The sequence below is a fragment of the Hypanus sabinus genome, chromosome 27 (genome assembly GCF_030144855.1).
Source record: "Hypanus sabinus isolate sHypSab1 chromosome 27, sHypSab1.hap1, whole genome shotgun sequence".
Taxonomy (NCBI): Eukaryota; Metazoa; Chordata; class Chondrichthyes; order Myliobatiformes; family Dasyatidae; genus Hypanus; species Hypanus sabinus.
In genome coordinates, this window is record NC_082732.1 from 38839735 (window position 1) to 38862253 (window position 22519).

The following is a 22519-nucleotide window of genomic DNA, read 5'->3' on the forward strand; positions in this document are numbered from 1 at the left end:
CTTATTAGGGAGAGAGAGAAAATCTGTGGTATGTCAAATACCAAGTTAAACGTGAAGTCTTTGGGGTAACTGCAAGTCACACTTTAGTGCTCAGTGGCGGTGCCGATGCTTTTTTTGCCAGTGGGGGAGGGGGGAATTGTTGCTTATGTGCTGGGGTGTGGCTTTGGGGTTCTAACGTTTAACTGTCATTCATTCTTTGGGACACTCCTCTGTTTTTGTGGATGTTTGCAAAGAAAAAGTATTTCAGGATGTATATTGTATATATTTCTCTGACATTAAATTGTACATTTTTGAACCTCTCCAAGTTATTACTATATGGAAGGTGATACAGGAGTCAACACTTCAGGAAAAGTATTTTTCCCGTCATCAGATTTCTGAATGATCCATGAAACCACGAACACTACCTCATTATTTGTCTTCTGCTCTAGTTATGTATTTCTGTAACTTAGAGCCAAACAAATTTCACGACACATGAAAGTGATAAAATAGATTCTGATTCATGGTGGCGAATGGGTACCAATCTTATAAACTGGTGGAGGAACTCAGCAGGTTAGGCAGCATCTACGGAGAGGAATAGACAGTTAATGTATGAGGCCGAGACCCTCTATCAGTCCATCCAAGTGCCTCAGAATGACAGGGGGATGAAGGTACCACAAATTAGGCAGAGTGGGTAATGTAATCGGCAGTGAGCACCATCCCTGCTACCAGTTTATACCAGCTGCCCTCATCAAACAGAATGGGCAATGATTACCCAGACCAAGTTGGAAGTTTATAAAAATCAACTCTTAAAAATTCCCTCAAGGTACTTCATCACATTGAAACAAACTGATGCTTATACAAGCTCCCCACTGTCTTCCCAATAATCAATGTTCACTCTTTAGACTGTACATTATTTAAGCCTCCCTGAGAATTGTCACCTTGGTGGTGTAAAGGATTGTAAGTTCCTGAGATCCCGAGAGCTATGCCATCTGGAGTTTAGCCATCTGGCTCTTAGCTCCTGGGAGAGTCACCCATGGCAGTAAGGCCAAGGGGGTGCTTCCCCCAGACAAAGAACAGTCCAACCAAGATCTCAGTGGTGGAGCTGGTGGAAGATGATGACACATCAGAGCAGCAGTGAAGGGTCCCAGTCTTCTGGTACTCCATGCCTCTGGACTCTCTCATCTATCAAGGACTATGTGGTGGCTGCCCATGCATCAGCCTCCCCATGTTAAACAAAGTCACACACAGGCGTTCTCTATTAAGGGAACAAACCCTTGGAAGAACATCATACATGACCAGAGTAATTGCATTACACTATTAAATTATTTAAGAACCGATGGGGTAAAGGGAACTTTTGGTGCAATGGAACCACAATGCTGAAAAGATGTGCACTTATGTAGCACCTTCATAATCTCAAACTCCAACATGGACGGTCCCAAGCCCGACTGCAAAAGGGGGAGGGTTGGACATTGGGCTAGCAATTCTATCCCATAAATACCCAAAACTTCAGAAACACCAACAGAAATTGCAAAGACCTCATCTCTGGGACAAGATGGATTTTCAAAGATATTCTACCCTTGGGACAACTTAAAAGACTGGTCCAGGACAGAGGACTCCGTGAGCTGTTGTCAGTGGGCTATACTCCAGTAGGGGTGATGGATTTAAATATGTAAATTCATAATCTCAGATAATTTCAAAGATGGTGAATAAAACCTGTGAAATACTGTACTCATGTAATTACTTACCTTGGAAAATAGCAGCCAATTTGAGCCCAGCAGACTTCCAAAAACAGCAATATAATGATCACAATCTATTTTCAGGATGTTAATTAAGGGATAAGTATTAATCACGCAGATTAATATGTTGGATCTCAAAGCGTACAAGTGGATGGTTGGTAATTAAATAAAAATAGCTAACTTACGACAAGAAATACAAACAAAAACAAATCCCAAGTAATATTAATGTCTTGAATGAGATTATCTACAAAATTATAAACATTAATTTGCTTACTTAACTCTACTTCCTAAATATTTCCCACAGAACAGAAAAAAAATCATCTTCAATTTGGAAAATCTGGAAGTCTGTTAACTTTGGCCAGACTCTGGCAACATGCTTAAATACGGGGTGAGGTAAAAATCTGGTTGATGTTAGACATGTAAAAGCTGGCTTTAACTGAACTGGAATAAAAAGAATGCATGGGCATACATGGAGATTTGGACTTTATTTTATCATCAGGTGCCATGCCCAGTTTGAGTTTTGACTGCCATGGCCCACACATTCCTGTTTCAGGTTAAGTGGATCCATTCATTGGTATTCATTTCCAGTTCTCTGGCTGCTGTCTCCATCATCATTTGCCTTCCTCTTGCTTTCAATCTTTCCCATAATTACCGTGCATTCTAACTCCTCTTTCCTAATCATATGTCCAATGAAGTTCCGTTGCCTTTTCATGATCTCATACAGTATTTCTCTCTTTGTGCTTGCTGTTCATGACATCCTCGTTAGATATTCACTTCGTCCATGATATTCTTTGCATCCTCCTCAAAAACCATGTCTCTGCTGCTTCAATTCGTTTCCTCATGTTACTAGAAATTGTCCAACTTTCTGAGCCATATAATATAACTGGATAAATGTAACATTTCAGTGCTCTGAGGTGGGTTGTCATACCTAGTTTAGTGTTGGTCAGTATACTCTTCATTCTCGTAAAGGTGTCTTTTGTCATCCCTATTCTTCTTTTGATGTCCATGTTGCACCTGCCATCTGATGTCACCCAGCTTCCTAAGTAGCAAAAGTTCTGAACTTGTTTTATGTCTTCCCCGTTTATTCTCAGCCTGCAGATAGGATTCTCCTTCTTTCTGGATATCACCATACATTCTGTCTTTTTGCAATTGATAGACCCATTTTTGCACTTTCTTCAACACTTTATTTTATAAAGGAGATTAATTTAAGATGTTAACTTTAGTGTTTAAAGCTGAGTACATACAGAAAACATTTTGGAAAGGCTGTGCATACAAAACAACATGTATATACAGGTACTGTTTTAACTTTACATTTTGTTCAGGTTTATTTCAAAGTCAAACAGCACATTAAAATACAAAACAAAGCAAACAGGCAGTTATGTGGAAAAGTGGAATACAAATCTCTCCTCATTTCTTTGGGATCTCAACTCCCGAACTGGCAAGGGCAAATACTTTATCTCCAGTTCCTGCAAGATTATCGAAACACAATTGGTTATTGCCAAGTGTACATTGTTCAGAATCAGGTGTATTATCACCAGCATGTGTCATGAAATTTGCTACCTTAGCAGCAGCAGTTCAATGCAATGTATAATAAAGAAGAGAAATAATAAATAAATTACAGTATACACATATTGAATAGATTAAAAATTGTGCAAAAAACCAGAAATAATATATATTTTAAAATCCCTTTTGGATATTAAACCCAGAGAACTCGCACTCTCGTTGATGTTGTTTAGGGTGTCTGAAGCCTGTCATTATCTCCAACTCATGCACTCCCCTGGGCATTCACTTTGACTGGATCGGTCCCCGTTCCATCTGCTCTGAGACTTCTGGTATCAGCCAGGAAGGCACGGGGGACCTATACCTCCCACCATAGACTGTCATCCAGTCTCTACTTGGCAAGTGGCTGTCACCAACAGTTCAATGAAGATGCAAATGAACAGCAAATGCAAAATATTAAACACTGAAATCGTTAACAGGAGCCAGTTTGCATCCTAAATGCATGCAAAAGAATACATTAGCATATATTTGATAAAATTATTCAATAGAAAACAAGATTTGTTATGGGAACAATTTCAGTTTTAATCTAAAAATATCTTTTTTTATCTAATTTGCAGGAATAAATGTGTCTATTGATACTAAACACCATTTGTCCTGAGTGTATTTTCCATACTGACCACTCTTAAATTAATGGGACAGGTTTATTTGCACAGGCCATGTATAAATATTACTAATACATGATCCTTAAGAATAATTTTTATATATTAAACAAAAAAAGCTTTGATTTGTTAAAGAAAGTGTGGGAAAGATTGTGCACCATTGAAGATTTTGCAACTACACCAACAGAAAGTTTTCATACACAGAACATCACTTAATATCTTGAAGCATAAGGCAGGAGAAGTGGCTGAGGGAAGAGTGAAGAGGCATTTGGATAAGCCCATGGAGGGGAGGGGCTTGGAAGATTATGGACAACTGGGACAAGCAAGGAGGATGCCGTGGTTAGCAGGGACCAGTTGGGCTGAAGAGACTGTTTCTATGTCCTATTGCTCTATGACTTACTTGGAAAAACATAAAGCTTTGTGAAGATTACTTTCCATGCTACTTGCTATTGGGACATGTAAATCGTCATCCGTGAGACACTTAAGACATTTAAGTGTTTTTGGAACTTCACTGGCTGCTGGTTTTTACCAACTACAATGTGAATATTTTGGTAATGATGTGCAAGAAAAGTTGCATTCTCCTCAGTTCCTGTTGGAACACTGTTTCCAGTCAGTATTCAAAAGATAAAGATTAGGTTTATTTGTCACATGTACATTGAAACGTACTGTGAAATGCGTCGTTTTGCGTCAATAACCAACACAGTCTGAGGATGTGCTGGGGGCAGCCCACGTGTCGCCATGCTTTGGACGCCAACAAAACGTGCCCACAACTTACTAACCCTAACCTATACGTCTTTGGAATATGAGAGGAAACAGGAGCAACTGAGGAAACCCACCGGGCATGGGGAGATTATATAAATTCCTTACACATAGCAGCAGGAATTGAACACGGATTCCTGGTGCTGTAATGCGTTACACTACCGCTGCCCCATTTACTGTTAATGTCAACTCTATAAAGACACACCTAAAGCTCTGCAGCTTAATATGCGGCTGACACCTGTTGTCAGGACTAGATAAGCAGCTTAAATCATCATTTGACCTGCTTGTTCTCAGCTGAAGTGGGAAAAGGGATGGTACATTTAGATGATGCACGTCAAGATATTGGCGGAGAAAATTAGTGGGGCACAGTTTCAGATCCAGAAAACGTAATGTTATTACAGCAGCAGCGAACTGGGTTCCATTCTTGCCTCTGTCTGTAAAAAGTTTGTATGTTCCCCCTGTGACTGTGAGTTTCCTCTGGGTGCTCTGGTTTGCTCCTACATTCCAAAGATGTACGGGTTAGTAGGTTAATTGGTCACATGGGTGTAACTGGGTAATGCAGGCTCGTTGAGCCCAAAGGGTCTGTTACCGTGCTGTATCTCCAAATAAAAATCAAAAACATATAATAAATGTTAGTGGAAGAGTAATCTGCTGATGGTCTGCATCTCCCTTGTGACTATCAACTGCTGGTAAGAATACAGGAACACCTTAGTCCATTAAATTAGGAAATGGAAAAACAGAACAAAAATAATGAAAACTTATTAAAGTAGTGGTGTATAATTTTCAACCCTGATAATCGGTTCTTCTGGTCCACTCCATGAAGTCCTAATGCACAGCAGCTTAAGGTTTTGATGATTGTTAGTGATATGGGTTTATATTCGAATGGATCATTCACTTGCAAACTGTTTCTATTGAACAGATGCAGAGCTGAGTCATTGAACATTACTGCACAGAATGAAGTCCTTTGGCCCATCTACTCCACGATGAACCTTTGAACTGTGAGTGCTTTTAAAAAGAGTAAGAGCAAAAGTTCTCATGTGAAGAAACAGCAAGGAAACTAGTTTGACTTAATTAAAATTCAGTTTCCTTTGTAAGACTAAATATTTAATATTAATAATTATTATCACAATAAATTAATAAGACAAAAATTAATAATCTGTCTATAAACTTTTAGTTAGCATTTACATCTTTATAAACATTTGGTTAATGTATCCAAATGTTTTGTTTGTGTGGTCGTTGATAGCATTTCTGATCACTATTCAAAATAAAACAAGATGTAACCTGCATGTTTCTAATATTCTGTGAAATTTCTCACTAATTATTCCAATAAGCTGCAAAATTGAAACCAAGTGATTATGGCACATAAATGAACTTACCTAGATTTCCAGAGACTTTCTCAAAATTACTGAGTATAGTACTGGCATTCGCCAGGAGGAATGTTTCTTCTTCTGGAGTTAGCTGAAGATAAAGCCAGAACATTAATTCTGTGTAGCTTTAGAAACAGTACCAGGCATTACAGCCTGCACAACACATAAGCTTATGAATCCTATCACAGCCACTAGTCGCCATAAGACCATGTGCCATAATCAAGCATCTCTTATCATAAAGTAACACCACAGGAGGTTCACGAGAATGAACCTGGAAATGAAAGGGTTAATATACGAGGAGCGTTTGATACCTCTGGGCCTGCACTCACTGGAGATTAGAAGAATGAGGAGGATCTCATTGAAATCTATTGAATACTGAAAGACCTGGATAGAGTGATCGTGGAGAGGACTTTTCCAATAATGGGGGAGTCTAGGACTAGAGACACAGCCTCAGAATAGAAGGATGTTGTTTCAGAACAGAAATGATGAGGAATTTCTTTAGCCAGAGGGTGGTGAATCTGTGGAATTCATTGCCACAGACGGCTGTGGAGGCCAAGTCATTTGAAGTGGAGGTTGATTGGTTCTGATCGGTAAGGGTGTCATAGGCTATGGGAAGAAGACGGGAGAATGGGATTGAGAGTGATAATAAATCAGCTATGCTGGAATGGTGAAGCAGACTCAATGGGTTGAATGGCCTAATTCTACTCCTATGTCATGTGGTCTAAAAGGAAAAATTCTACAATTAGTCCTCGGATAGTTACCTTTTCTTCCAGCTTCCTTAGCGCTGTAAGTACCTCAACCTTCTGCTGCGTATAGACATCCCGCGGCAACTTTCCTACTATTACATCTCGCTCCATCTGAAGGAACACAGTAACATCAAACCTAGATTTTTAAGAAATATTTACTGCAATTATTTCACACTGTTATCACAAATACAGCATCTCTCAAAGTACATTCAGATTTTCTGGTTCACTGAAGCTTCCCCTTCAGGCCAGCTGGCGGAGTGTTTGAGGCACAGACCAGGAGGATCAATGTTAGATGCTCAGACTACACTGCAGATGTAATTGCTCTCAGCATTCTTCCATAATAAGGGCACAGATCACGCCTATTGTCATTAGAATCAGATTTAGTATCACTGGCATACGCCATAAAATTTGTTGTTTAGTGGTAATAGTACATTGCATTACATAATTTAAAAAACTTTAAATTACAATAAATATAAATATGTATACAATTAATTTAAATAAGTAGTGCAAAAAAATAAAGAAACACGGGTTCATTGTCCATTCAGAAATCTGACAGCGGAAGGGAAAATGCTGTTTCTAAAACGTCAAGTGTGTGTTTTCAGGCTCCTGCGCCTCCTCCCTGATGGTAGCAAGGAGAAGAGGCATGTCATGATGGGGGTCTTTAATGATGTCACTCAGTAACGATTCATACTGCATGATCTCTCCTGACAGCTCCTCAGTGGCCAATGAGTCGGATAAAGGTCAGGGCACACAATTGACCCTAAACATAGAGATGACTCCTAATAACACACACAAATTGCTGGAGGAACTCAGCAGGCAAGGCAGCATCAATAGAATAAACAATCAATGTTTCAGGCTGAGATCCTTTTTAAGGACTGGAAAGTTAGAGGGAAGAAGCCAGAACAAGGTGGGGTGATCAGTGAATCTAGGTGAGGGGGAAGGGGTTAAGTAAGAGACAGGAATTGACATTGAAAAGGTAAAGGACTGAAGAAGGAATCTGACAGTAGAGTGGACCATGGGACAAAGGGAAGGAGGAAGGCGATAGACTGGTGAGGAGGAGGGGGAGAAGTTACTGGAAGTTAAAAGAAATCAATGCTCATGCTGTCAGTTTGGAGGCTACCCAGATGGAATATCTCACCTGCCATTCATCTCCTCCCTCACCTCCATTCAGGGTCCCAATCAGTTCTTCCAGGTGAGGCAACACTTCACCTGCCAATCTGTTGGGATCATTTACTGCAGTGGTTCCCAATCTGCGGTCCATGGACACCTTGGTTAATGGTAGGGGTCCAAGGCATAAAAAGAGGTTGGGAACCCCTGATCTACTGTATCTGGTGTCCCTGGTGCAGCCTCCTTTACATCGGTGAGACCCAACATGGATTGGCGGCCACTGTGTCGGGCACCTTCGCTCTGTCCGCAACAGGCAGGATTTCTGGGTGGCCGACTGTTTAATTCCACTCCCCATTCCCACTCCACGTGTCAGTCCGTGGCTGCCTCTGCTGCTATGATGAGGGCACTCTCAGGATGGAGGAGCAACATCTCATATTCCATCTGAGTAGCCAGGATAACATTCATTGTCACAACGTTCAGAAACATACACATTCAGAGCAAAGTCTGTGTCTGTCTTCACAATGAAGTGAGCTTCATAATTAGGGAGTCAACCTACAGTTGGGTACAAGGATCACTTCTGAAGGACAACATTGTAAGGAGTGAGAGTGGCCAATCACTATGAACAAGAACAAACAAGACACCAATTCTCGCAGAGGATACAAGGTAAAAATGTATGAAATTCTTAGTGTGCAGTGTTGCACACATTAAGTTCAACTTTAATACCTACTTCTGCTATGAATTAAATGACAGTGGCCACTTTATTAGGTACATCTGCTCATTAATGCAAATATCTAGTCAATCACGTGGGAGCAACTCAATGTATAAGAGCATGCAGACATGGTCAAGAGGTTCAGTTGTTGTTCCAACCAAACATCAGAATAGGGAAGAAATGTGATCTAAATGACTTTGACTGTGGAATGGTTGTTGGTGTCAAACGAGGTGGTTTGAGTATCTCAGAAACTGCTGATCTCCTGGGATTTTCACGCACAACGGTCTCTAGAGTTCATAGAGAATGGTATGAAAGACAAAAAACAACATCCAGTGAGCTGCAGTTCTGTGGGAAAAAACACCTTGTTAGTGAGAGAGGTCAGAGGAGAATGGCCAGAATAGTTGAAGCTGACAGGAAGGTGACAGTAACTCAAAACACCACACGTTACAACAGTGGTGTGCAAAAGAGCATCTCTGAATACCTAACAGATTGAACCTTGAAGTGGATGGGCTACAGTAGCTGAAGAGCACACTGGGTTCCACTCCTATACCTAACAAAGTGGCCACTGATCCGTTGATGATGCTGACTATTCCAGGCGCTCCATGACCACTCACTACAACACAGGAGGCCATTCAGCCCATTGGGTCCATGCCAGCTTAAGCACAGGCATTCCATTGGTACATTCTCTCCTCTCCTTACTCCCTCTCAGCAATTCTGTCTCAACTGATCACCAAATCTCGGGTCACTCTTTTGCCACCAAGGAGTGATTTATAATGGCCAACCGTGCAGTTGCTAAGGGGTAGAAGCTGGCAGAGTACCATGCAGTCGGGGAAGAATGTGCAAACTGCGTACAATGAATAGAGTTGAACCAAGGCTCTAACCCTGTCATGCTATCCTTGAATGCAAGGACTTAGTTTAAAAAAAAATTAACATTCAAAAAATGCATTAGCTGCTTTATAATTGATGTACACCCACAATGTAATCTCATTTTTATTTTATTTAGAGATACAGCACAGCAACAGGTCCTTACAGCCCAACAAGGCTGTGCTGCCCAATAGTATCCATGTGACCAATTAAACTACTAACCCATATGTCTTTGGACTGTGGGAGGAAACCAGAGCACCTGGAGGAAACCCATCTGGTCATTGGGAGAATGTATAAGCTCCTTACAGATAGCAGTGTGAATTGAACCTGGGTTGCTGGCGCTGTAATAACGTTACGGTGACTGCAACACAATTGGGAAATACAGCATGGTAACAGTTCTTTCCAGCCCAACAAACCCATGCCATTCAATTGCAGCCAACTACTAATTAAGCTACGTGTTTAGAATGTGGGATGAAACTGGAGCACCCAGAGGAAACCCACACTGTCAAAGGAACGAACATACAAACTCCTTATAGATAGCTGGCATTGTAATAGCGTTATACTAGCTACTTATTTGAACCCCAACCTGGGGTTCAAAGACCCCTCAGACAATGGTAGGAGTCCATGGCATTAAAAAGGTTGGGAACCCCTGGTCTATAAAATTTGTATAGGGCTGAAAGGGGTTAAAATAACGGTGAAGAAACATTGAAGAACCATCATCTGTGATGCCATCTCTCTCTTTGATGTAAACCTCTCGCTCAGAATTCAGAAATATCAAAATGCATAACCTTATTGCAGAGTACTCAGCCTCACTGAGGGGTGCTTACCTCAGCAAGTCGCGTTCGTAGCTGCCCAGGCTGCTTCTTTGCAAACATTCGGATTACCTCTGGAGTTTTAAAAGCCTGGCTTATTGCTGCCTGGATTGCCTGACAAAGATGAGGGGGGAAATAATCAAACTCTTTTAAAAAGGCTACGATAATTAAAATCTACTCAATACAATGAATATGGTGTCATATAAAATTTAATCCTGGATATTGCACAGGGAGTTAATCCTCATTTAGCCACCGGATTGAAATGATGCGAATCCAGATCCTTTTCCTTAAACAATTTCTCAGACTGGAAAGAGATACAATCCTTTTTACCCAAACCTATGACATTGAACAGCATAGAACAGGCCCTATACAAACAAGCTGGATGAACTCAGCAGGTCGGGCAGCATCCATTGAAATGAACAGTCAATGTTTCGGGCTGAGACCCTTTGTCAGGACTGAAGTATACTTTGTGTTTAATAGAACAGGCCCTATAGCCCACAACGTTGTGCCGACCTTTTAACTTACTCTAAGACCAATTTAGCCCTTCCCTTCCACACAGCCCTCCATTTTCCTTTCATCCATGTGCCTTTCTAAGAAATTCTTAGAAGTCCCTAATGTATCTGCTGGGAGGCAGGTTGGAGATGCATCTCTACCAAAGGAGGGGTAAGGCGCTCCTGCCCTCCGCCAGCCCGCAGATCACCCTTGGGCAAGGTGTAGCACCTGCTTAGGCTCCCCCCACCCCCCCAAAAAAAAATCAGAGTCATGGGAGCAGGTGGTAGATGGTCATATGAGCAGCTGGTACGTATCACAAGACCTGGTTATGTGACCACTGCCACCAGGCAGACAATCTCTGAAGAGTATTGATAATGGCTGGGGCCACCCGTCTCGTAAGGACACCACTCAGAAGAAGGCAACGGCAAACCACTTCTGTGGAAAACTTTGCCAAGAATAATTATGAACACGGAAAGACCATAATTGCCCTACGTCACACCACACGGCACATAATGATGATGAATATATCTGTCTTTACCACCACTCCTGACATCATGTTCCATGTACCCACCATTTTCTGTGTTAAAAAAAACCCTATCTCTGACATCCTCCCTAAACTTGCCTTATAGTTATGGCCAAAGTTAGCCACAAAAGTGTTTTAAGCGTTAAAACATATTCCAAAGTATTTAAAAGGCAGTTAAGCGTGGCTACAGACATATCAGAGTTGATGTGTATACAATAAATTCCCTCAAATAGGAGCATTATAACGACAAAATAGTTTTTTTGGGGTATTGGCTCAGAGATAATTATTGTCCAGAGTGCTCCAACTAATTCAAGTTCTTGCTGTCTTTCTCACTCAAGCCCATCACCCCTACTGGGGCCTAGCCCACCGATAGCAGCTCACCAGTCCTTGGTCCTAGGCCCTCGGGCTTCCATGGACTTGTGGCTTGCAGGTTGCACCACAGGACTTCAAGGTGAAGATTCTTCCCCTCCCAGATCGAGGTCTCAGGAGCTTTGTTGGCATTTCTGTAGCACTGGGTTTTTACAGGATGAAGTTGCTAGTCCCATGCCCAACCCTCCTCCTTTCACAGGGACCATCTATGTCAGAGCTAATTCAACTGCACTTGATGGAAGTAGTGCCCTGGGATTTTCTACATTCATCCAGTGCAATACTCCAGTTGATTTGAGGCGGAATGTCCATCCATGATTTTAGGATTCTTGTCTCCCAAAACTGAGTCCAATACCTTCCAGCTCAAAGCTGAACCGTGACTGGCCCAGAGTGTTTAGGATGGCTCTGTGACAGCTGACTTCACTACCCACCCATGGCCATGTTCACTAGCAGCACTGGCCATCAGCATGATTATATTTAAAACTGGTACAAAGTTCTTGGAAACTCAACGTAACCTGAACACAATTTGCGCTTAAAATTCCACAACTTTTGCCACAAGTTACATATGGGTAAATGGGGCCTGAAAATACAGCTCAGTTGAGAAAAAACTGTCCCCTCCTACAAAGAAAATTTTTCATTTATATATCACCTTGCAAGCAGGAATTTCTTTGCAGAAAGTTGTCTAAATTCATACCAATCAAACTAGTTGTTATTAATGTAAAATACTAGAGAATTTTGAGATCTAAAATAATGAAATTCTTTTATCCATAGGGCAAGATTATAAGAATTCAATTCTTACTGAAAGTATGGGGGAGATGTCAGAGAAGGTGGAGGGTCATGGGCATGATGTAGGTACAGGGATTAGCTTTTGGGGGTGTTGATTTACTTTTTAGCTGGGTTGGCACAATATTGTGGGCCGAAGGGCCTGTTCCTGTGCAGCACTGTTCTATGTAAGTTGTTGTGTTTTTTTTTACAGAGAGTGGTCAGTGTGTGGAATGTGCTGCCAGGAGTGGTGGTAAAGGCAGATACATTAGGGGCATTTAAGGAACTCTTAAGATGGGTACATGGATGATAGAAAAATGGAGGGTTATGTGGGAAGAAAGGGTTAGATTAATCTTAGAGGTTAACTCAGCATAACATTGTGGACTGAAGGGCCTGTATTGTGTCGTAATGTTCTATTGAAGGTCTCAAAAAGGACACTGAACTGACACATCATTGTATTGTGGGTGCACTGTGGTCTGGAGGAGCATTGTTTCATCTGGCTGTCTACGTATATAGTCAGATTACAATAAACTTGAATTCCATTCCTCCTTTCACAAATGCTGCCTCCAGGATTTCCTATTTCCCTCAAGGAGCTATCACCAGGAAAGAAGGCTTAAAGCCTTTGACGCCAGGAACTGCACCCTCCCCAGGACAGCGTACAGACACAGATGTGACTTCCGCTGCACTACTGAGTCCCATGCAACAAACACAAAAGCCCCGCCTTGTTTCTTACAAGCTGCATTCCACTGAGTTCATCAACTAATGTCATATCTCCGGACATGATTTTCTTCAGAGATTCGTTGAATTCACTCAGCTGCTCCAATGTTTCCTGTTTCGTTTCCTCATATTCTTCAGCTTCAAGTTCCTCCCTAAAACAACGGGGGTCAAAGAAATTAATCAATTAACTTGTTTAATTTCAGATCCATATACAATTTTTAGACTGTATCAAAAGCCAGAGAGAATGATCTTTTCTTACTTCTGCCCCTCTACTGACAGTGGGTGTAGTGTAATAGTCCCCATCTTTGCTCACCCACAAGCTCCCAGGCATCCGATTTCTAAATGGACATTGAACCCATGAACACTACCTCACTACATATTTATTTATTTCTGTTTTTGTACTACTTCTTTTAATAACTATTTAATAACTATTCACACACACACACACACTGCAATTCAGTATTTACCATGTATTGCAATGTACTGTTACCACAAAGTTAACAACTTTCACGATGTATGCTGGTGACATTAAACCTGATTCTGACGACAAAAGACTTCAATTTCTGTAATGTCTCCTTTACTCTTACGAGAAATCCCATGATACATTGCAGCCACTGAAGTACTTGTAAAGTCAGAACCAGGCTCATTATCGCTACACATGCTGTGAAACTTGTTGTATTGCGGCAGCGGTACGGTGCAATAGTTCATTGTAATGTATGACGCGGGTACTGATGGTATTTCCATGACTGTGATTGAGCTTGGCAATCTTACCTACAGAAATAGTTTGCCATTGCCTTCTTCTGGGCAGTGTCTTTACAATACTCTTCAGAGATTGTCTGCCTGGTGTCAGTGGTCGCATAACCAGGACTTGTGATCTGCACCGGCTGCTCATACAACCGTCCACCACCTGCTCCCATGGCTTCACGTGACCCTGATCGGGGGGAGGGGCTAAGCAGGTGCCACTTCCTGCCCAAGGGTGACCTGCAGGCTGGCGGAGGGAAGGAGCACCTTAACTGTCTTTTGGTAGTGACGCATCTCCACCCCGACACCGCATGTGTGTATCTGCTCTAGACACTCAGTGGTCGCTTTATTAGGTACACCTGTACATCTGCTTGTTATTGCAAATATCTAATCAGACAATCATATGGCAGCAACTCACTACAGAAAAGCAGGCAGAATGGTAAAGAGTTCTGTTGTTGTTCAGGCCAAACATCAGAATGGGAAAGAAATGTGATCCAAGTGACTGTGCATTGATTGTTGATGCCAGATGGGGTGGTTTGAGTATCTTAGAGACTGCTGATCTCCTGGGATTTTCACACCCAACAGTCTTTGGAGTTTACAGAGAATGGTGTGAAAAACAAAAAGAACCCAGTGAGCAGCAGGTTTGTGGGTGAAAATGCCTTGATAATGAGAGAGGTGACCATCAAAACATAAGGCCTCATTAATGAGAAAGGTGTCATTTTGACTGTCAAAACAGGAGGTACCTTCACATACTCACAGCCCCAATGACTCTCTGATTTCAGTCTAATGCCAAAGTGAAAGCATCTATCAGGTGGGTGAACCCACAGTAAGCATCTGGCCCAGATGGGGTACCTGGCCAAGTACTAAAGACCTGTGCTGATCAACTGGCTGGAGAGTTCACTGATATCTTTAACCTCTCACTTCGACGGTCTGAGGTGCGCACCTGTTTCAAGCAGGCTTCAATTATACAGGTTCCCCAGAAGACTGTGGTGACCTGCCTCAATGACTATCATCCAGTGGCACTGACATCCTCCGTGATGAAATGCTTTGAGAAGTTGGTGATGAAACATAACAACTCCTGCCTGAGAAGCAATTTGGATTGGCTCCAATTTGCCCACCGGCACACAACAGATCCACAACCATTACCATTTCATTGACTCTTCACTCAACCCAGGAAAATCTGCACAGTGAAGATGGATACATCAGGATGCTCGTTATCGAATACAACTCAGCACTCAATACCATCATACCCTCAAAACTAATCAATTACCTTCAAGGCCTCAATACCTCCTTGAGCAACTGCATCCTCAATTTCCTCACCTGTCAGTTCAGATTGTCGACAACATCCCCTCCACAACCTCCATAAGCTCAGGTGCACCACAAGGCTGTGTGCTTAGCCCTCTGCTCTACTCGCTTTACACTTACGACTGTGTGGCCAAGCACAGCTCCAACGTCACATTGAAGTTGGCTGACGCCACCACTTCCATAGGCCAAATCAAAGGTGGTGATGAATCAGCATACAGAAGGGAATTTCAAAACCTGGCTGAGTGGTGCCACAACAACAACCTCTTACTAAATGTCAGCAAGACCAAGGAATTGATTATAAATTTCAGGAGAAGGAAACCAGAGGTACATGAGCCAGCTCTCATTCAAGGATCAGAGGTGGAGAGGGTCAGCCTCTCGGTGTTATCATTTTGGGAGATGTCCTGATCCAGCACAAGAGTGTAATTATTAAGAAGTCACTGCAATTTCTCTACTTCCTTAGGAGTTTGTGAATACTTGGCACAACGTATAAAACTTTGACAACCTTCTGTAGATGTGCGGAGGAGAGTATACTGACTGTTGGCAGTACGGAAACACCAATGTCCTTGAATGGAAAAGCCAAAAAAATGTAAGGGATGTGGCCCAGTCCATCACGGGTAATGCCCTCCCACCAATGAGCACAATTACGTGGAGCCCTGTTGCAGGAAAGCAGCATCCATCAACAAGGGCCCCCACCATCCAGGCCATGCTCTCTTCTTGCTGCTACCATCACAAAGGAGGTACAGGAGCCACAACACAAGTTCAGGAATAGTTATTACCCCCTAACATCAGGCTCTTGAACCTGTCATGAAGGATGAACAGCTCTGATGGGCAGAAGGGTGCAGAGTTGCCCATGTCTTCCCCCCCACCCCCGGGAGAATCACAAACTGTTACTGTTGCTATGCTGCTAATGAGAGATAGAGATGTAAAAGAAAACATGCTGGAACTGGAACATCTGCTACAGATAAGAGAGAGATAAAGCAGTGGAGAGAGGCTTGTTGATTCACCATGTTATGACTTCTGAAAGACTTATGGCTTCTGAGAGGGTTATTTACCTTGTACCATTCTGTTCATTAAAATTCCTCAGTGGACAGCCGGAGTGAGCTGGTTTGATGGACACAGCCATTCAAAACTGATTGGCAACTGAGACCCTGGGAGTAGGGATAAAAGTGAGGTCTGGGGAGACACCCCTCAGACACACTATTGAGCACTGGTTAAGTGTCGGAACCCACGGGAAGGTGTGGGGCATCGGAGACCGAACAAAGGATCGGTCAGTTTAACTCTCAGTGTTATAGCAGGGCCGGTGGGGATGTGTGTGTGTCCACTCATGCCAGAGTGATGAGTCCACCACAGAAGAATGGTCTAGCTGAAGGACAGAGGGGTCATACCTGAATGGCCACAACAACACATTGACGGATCAAGAATGTAAAGGAAGTTTTGCCTGCCTGTAGCTGTTACAGCTCGCTCGCTCTCTCTCTCTCCAACGATTACAACACGACCAACATCTACCTCAGCACATATGAACTGAACTGAACTTTATATTCACATATGACAATTCATTATCCCCTAGACATCGATAGAGCTTGTTTATTATTGATTATTATTGTTCCCACATTTTTAGGTTTATTATTGCTAATGTGTATTATCTATGTATTTGCATTATTGATATTGATTTGTGTATTTTACTAATAAACACTGTTGAAAATAGTACCACCAGACTCCAATGAATTCTTCTATCTTTGCTGGTTAGACACCCAGTTACGGGGTACGTAACAAATCGGTGGGGCTAACTTCACTTACCCCAACCCTGAAGTGTTCCCACAATCTATGAACTAAATTTCTTGATATTTGTTTATTATTATTTCTTTTCTTTCCTCTTAGTACTTGCAATGGTTGTTGTCGTTTGTACACCAGTTGGTTTCCATCCTGTTGAGTGTGATCTTTGATTCTTTTGTGTTTCTTGTATTTACTGTAAATGCTGGCAAGAAAACAAATCTCAGCGTTGTATGTGGTAACATATGTACTTTGATAATAAACTTACTTTGAGCTTTGATGTCAGAGAATGGCCAGAGTGGTTCAAGCAACAGTAATTTGAACAATCACACGTTACATCAGTGGTGAGCAGAAGAGCATCTCTGAATGCACAACATGTCGAACCTGAGGTGGATGGGCTACAGCAGCAGAAGACAACAAACGTATCACCAGTGGCCACTTTATTAGGTATATGACGTGCTGTGGCAACCCACTTCCTAGCGCACTCGAACCGGCTCAGAAATAGCCAGCGCGCTGGCACAAAGGCCAGGTCCGAAACAATGGGAAAAAGCCTGCGGGGGTTTGTGAGTACATGTCCCTAACAGCATCCGCACCCGGGGAGGGCGGGATGAGGGAGGCTTTAAAGTAAGGCTGTGAAGTTCGAATAAAATCATCTTTAATTGCAGTTTACCAACTCTGTGTCGTTATTTTAGCGCTGCGTGTAGCACACCGCTACAATTGGTGAACCCGACGGTCCAAACGATTTTTGGACTGGAGATGACCAACGCCGCATCTGTTCATGCGGTTTCGTTGAAACTGCCAAGCTTCTGGACGCTGCGACCTCACCTATGGTTCCAGCAAGCAGAAGCCCAATTCCACGTTCGGCAGATAACCTCAGAGGACACACGTTACTACTACGTGGTGAGCTCCCTTGACCAGGACATAGCGGCCCAGGTTACGGAGTTCGTATAGTCTCCCCCGGCGGATGGCAAATATACGGAATTCAAAGCCCTGCTCCTAAGGACTTTCGGACTCTCACGGCGCGAGCGGGCCGCCCGTTTACTGCACCTGGACGGCTTGGGCGACGGACCTCCATCGGCTTTAATGAATGAGATGTTGTCTCTGGCCGACGGACACACACCCTGCCTCATATATGAGCAGGCATTCCTGGAGCAGCTGCCCGAGGACATACGCCTGCTGCTGTCCGACGCGGATTTCAGCGACCCCCGGAAGGTGGCAGCCTGGGTGGACTTGCTGTGGAACGCCAAGAAGGTGAGTGGGGCGTCCGTCGCACAGATCACCAGGCCACGCTCCCAGCAGCACACCAGTCCAGGCCCGGCTGCAGAACCCGCTAACCCCAGAGGCAGGGGTGGGGAGTCCAACGAACAATGGTGTTTCTACCACCAGCGGTGGGGCGCAGAAGCCCGCCGTTGTCGCCCGCCCTGCCAGTTCCCGAGAAACGCCAGGGCCAGCCGCCGCTAATGGCTACAGCGGCTGGCCATCGGGATAGCCTCCTGTATGTGTGGTACCAGCGGTCGGGACGCTGTTTTTTGGTCGACACCAGAGCCGAGATTAGCATCTTACCTCCGACGAGTTACGACAGCCACAACAGAGAACCGGGTCCCCCCCTGAGGGCCATGAACAGCAGCACTGTAAGGACCTATGGCACCCGTATGGTGCAGCTACAGTTCGGCTCCAGCCAGTTCACGTGGGACTTCACACTGGCCGCCGTAGCCCAACCGCTTCTGGGTGCGGATTTTTTGCGGGCTCACAGCCTACTGGTCAACCTGCCCAGGAAGAGACTGGTCCACACCGAGACCTTTCAGACGTACTCGCTGGGTGAAGCCCAGTTGCCAGCCCCTCACCTCGGCTCCATCACGCTGTCCGACAACGACTTCACCAGGGTCCTGGCGGATTTCCCATCGGTTCTGGCACCGCAGTTCACGGCAGCCATGCCCTGGCACGGTGTACAGCACCACATGCTGACCCAGGGACCACCCCTCCACGTCCATGCTCGGCGGCTTCCCCCAGACGAGCTCCGACTGGCGAAGGAGGAGTTCCAGAGGATGGAGGAATTGGGGATCGTCTGGTGGTCCGACAGCCCATGGGTCTCGCCCCTGCACATGGTGCCCAAAGCGACAGGGGGCTGGAGACCATGCAGCGACTCCCGCAGGCTGAACGAGGCTACCACACCGGACCGCTACCCTGTGCCGCACATTCAGGACTTTGCAGCAAACCTGCACGGCGCACAGATCTTCTCCAAGGTAGACCTCGTCTGAGGGTACCATCAAATCCCGATGCATCCGGATGACGTCCCCAAAACGGCTCTCATCACCCCGTTTGGCCTTTTCGAGTTCCTCCGCATGCCGTTCGGCCTGAAGAATGCCGCACAGACATTCCAACGGTTAATGGACGCGGTGGGACGGGACCTGGACTTCGCATTCATCTATTTGGACGACATCCTCATAGCCAGCAGCAGTCGTTAGGAGCATCTGTCCCACCTCCGTCAACTCTGTGCCCGACTGAGTGAATACGGTCTAACAATCAACCCCGCCAAATACGGGCTCGACACCATTGACTTCCTGGGCCACAGGATTACTAAGGACGGGGCAACCCCTCTGCCCGCTAAGGTAGATGCAGTCCGCCATTTCCCCCGACCCACCACAATCAAAGGCCTTCAGGAATTCGTAGGTATGGTCAATTTCTACAACCGCTTCCTCCCTTCAGCTGCCCGGATCATGCGCCCCCTGTTTGCTCTGCTGTCGGGTCTGGGCAAGGACATTACCTGGGATGAGGAGTCTGCCGCCGCTTTCCTTCAAACGAAGGAAGCCTTGGCGAACGCCACGATGCTAGTGCACCCCAGAATGGACGCCCCTACTGCCCTCACAGTGGATGCTTCTAACACGGCAGTTGGTGGGGTGCTGGAGCAACTCATCGCGGGTTGCTGGCAACCCCTGGCGTTTTTCAGCAAACACCTGTGGCCACCCGAGCTCAAATATAGTGCTTTCAACCGGGAACTGTTGGCGCTATACCTGGCAATCCGGCATTTCAGGTACATCTTAGAAGGTAGGCCCTTCACCGCGTTCACAGACCACAAACCGCTTACCTTTGCGTTTACGAAAGCATCCGACCCCTGGTCATCCCGCCAGCAACGCCACCTGTCCTACATCTCTGAATACACGATGGATGTCCGGCATGTCTCGGGTAAGGACAATGTCTTGGCGGATGCGCTCTCTCGCCCTACCGTTCATGCCCTTTCCCAAGGGGACACTTTGAGGCGCTGGCAGAGGCGCAGCAGGCAGACGAGGAGATCCCGAGTTACAGAACCGCAGTCTCCGGTTTGCAGCTCCAGGACCTCCCCGTAGGCCCGGGTGAGAGGACCCTATTCTGTGACGTCGCCACCGGCCAGCCCCGTCCCGTCGTCCCGACAGCCTGGCGGCGATGCATTTTCGACTCCATTCATAACTTAGTGCACCCCTCCAGCAGGACAACTGTCCAGATGGTTTCCAGCAGGTTCGTTTGGCACGGACTCCACAAGCAGGTCAGTGAATGGGCCAGAACGTGCATGCACTGCCAGACGGCCAAGGTGCAGTGGCACACCAAAGCTCTGCCGCAGCAGTTCCACCCCACCCACCGGCGTTTCGACCACATTCATGTGGATATCGTGGGCTCCCTGCCAGTGTCACACGGAGCGCGGCACCTCCTGACTATCGTGGACCGGTTCACAAGATGGCCAGAGGCGATCCCACTCACCGACACCACCTCCGAATCTTGCGCCCGTGCACTGATCACCACCTGGATATCTCGCTTTGGTGTCCCGGCCCACATTACCTCCGACAGAGGCGCCCAGTTGACCTCCAGCCTGTGGTCAGCTATGGCCAGCCTTTTGGGGACTCAGCTGCACCATACAACTGCCTACCACCCACAGTCGAACGGACTAGTGGAGCGTTTCCACCGTCACCTGAAGTCGGCCCTCATGGCCCGCCTGCGAGGAGCCAACTGGGCGGACGAGCTTCCCTGGGTCCTACTCGGCATCTGCACAGCATCCAAAGACGATCTGCACGCCTCGTCGGCCGAGTTGGTGTACGGTGGAGTTCCAAGGGGGCAAGAGGAAGAACCCGCAGCAGTCCTGGGCAGACTACGCGAGAGGCTCGGTGACCTGGCCCCCATACCCACTTCACAGCATAGGCAGAGCCCGACCTGCGTACCCAAAGACCTGCAGAACTGTAAGTTTGTGTTTGTACGAAGGGGCGGGCATCGGCCACCGCTGCAGCGGCCATACGAGGGGCCGTTCACAGTGCTCAGGAACAACGGGTCCACGTTCGTGCTGGACGTTGGGGGGAGAGAGGAGGTTTTCACGGTGGACCGACTCAAACCGGCCCATGTGGACCTGGTGCAACCGGTCGAGTTTCCGGCACTGTGGCGCAGAGGCCGACCTCCCAAACCGGGTCCGGCCCAGACTGTGGACATTGGGGGGGTGGTCATGTGGCGACCCACTTCCTAGCGCACTCGAACCGGCTCACAAATAGCCAGCGCGCCGGCACAAAGGCCAGGTCCGCAACAAAGGAAGAAAAGCCTGCAGGGGTTTGTGAGTACGTGTCCCTTACAGCATCCGCGCCCGGGGAGGGCGGGATGAGGGAGGCTTTAAAGCAAGGCTGTGAAGTTCGAATAAAATCATCCTTAATTGCAGTTTACCGACTCCATGTCATTACTTTAGCGCTGCGTGTAGCACACCGCTACAGTGCCTTATTAGTGTCCATTGTGAGTGTACGTCCCCTCATTCAAGATTCTCCCACTAGTGAAAGCTCATTCACTTTTAGACGTGATTTGTCTGAAATAATCTTAAGAAACATCAGTGCAACAGAAGTGCCTCATCTTGCTGCAATCCTATACACCTTGGACCACAGCAGTAAGGCCACTCTTCACATCTGAATGAAAGGAACCAAATGAAAAGAAGCACAAATAAAAGCAAAAGGTTTTGACAACTGCTTCCTCTCATACCTGCACTCATCGAGATCCTGTAGCTGCTGCATCAACCTGTCTAGTTGCTCCTCCAAGTTCTGCTTCAGTTTGCTTGTTTCGCTCTTTCCTCGTGAAGCCATCTTTATCCTAGATCCGGGAATGAACGTTACACATTAGTTATTCATTTAAGTCAAAATAAATGCACTACTGTTTCATAACATTAGAGCACAGCAACTCAAACAGGCCCGTCAGCCTGCTACGTCTGCGTTGAACATGTCAGAGAGGTACATGAACTGGCAGGAATACAGGGAGATGAGGTTAATTAGATTGACATTACGGACTGCAGACGTTGTGCGCAGAAGAGCCTTTTCTTGAGCTGTCTTGTTCTATAATGTACCTGTGTCAGTGTGAATGGGAAGGGGTGGTCTTGTGTAAACAGCAATGACGGGCTGTAGAATCTGGTTCTGAAAGGGGGAATAAAAGCAGGTAAGGGGAGAGGAAGAGGGCAGCGAAAGGATAGCGAGGATATTGTCGTGGGAATCGCAGTCGGTGGAAGATGCCCCATATTGCCACATACCCTCAGCCGTCACAGACCCTCCACCGCAAAACCTCCCTCACCTCCCCGCGCAGGGCGGAACCCAACCACAGACGGACCAACTTCCGG

At 45.5% G+C, this 22519-nt stretch overlaps 1 protein-coding gene across 2 annotated transcripts; it reads right to left on the reverse strand.

Moving 5' to 3' along the window:
* Window positions 1-3011: 3011 nt before the first annotated feature.
* lzic (leucine zipper and CTNNBIP1 domain containing) lies at window positions 3012-22519 on the reverse strand. Of its 2 annotated transcripts, none has more exons than XM_059952270.1 (7): window positions 22433-22519; window positions 21895-22002; window positions 13115-13250; window positions 10254-10352; window positions 6762-6857; window positions 6010-6091; window positions 3012-3181 (listed from the first exon to the last, which is right to left on the reverse strand). In XM_059952270.1, the coding sequence occupies exons 2-7, from the start codon at window positions 21993-21995 to the stop codon at window positions 3123-3125; spliced, it is 573 nt and encodes a 190-aa protein (XP_059808253.1). In that variant the 5' UTR covers window positions 21996-22002; window positions 22433-22519; the 3' UTR covers window positions 3012-3122. The 2 variants fall into 2 exon arrangements, with proteins under 2 accessions (XP_059808253.1, XP_059808254.1); XM_059952271.1 differs by having other exon boundaries at window positions 22474-22496.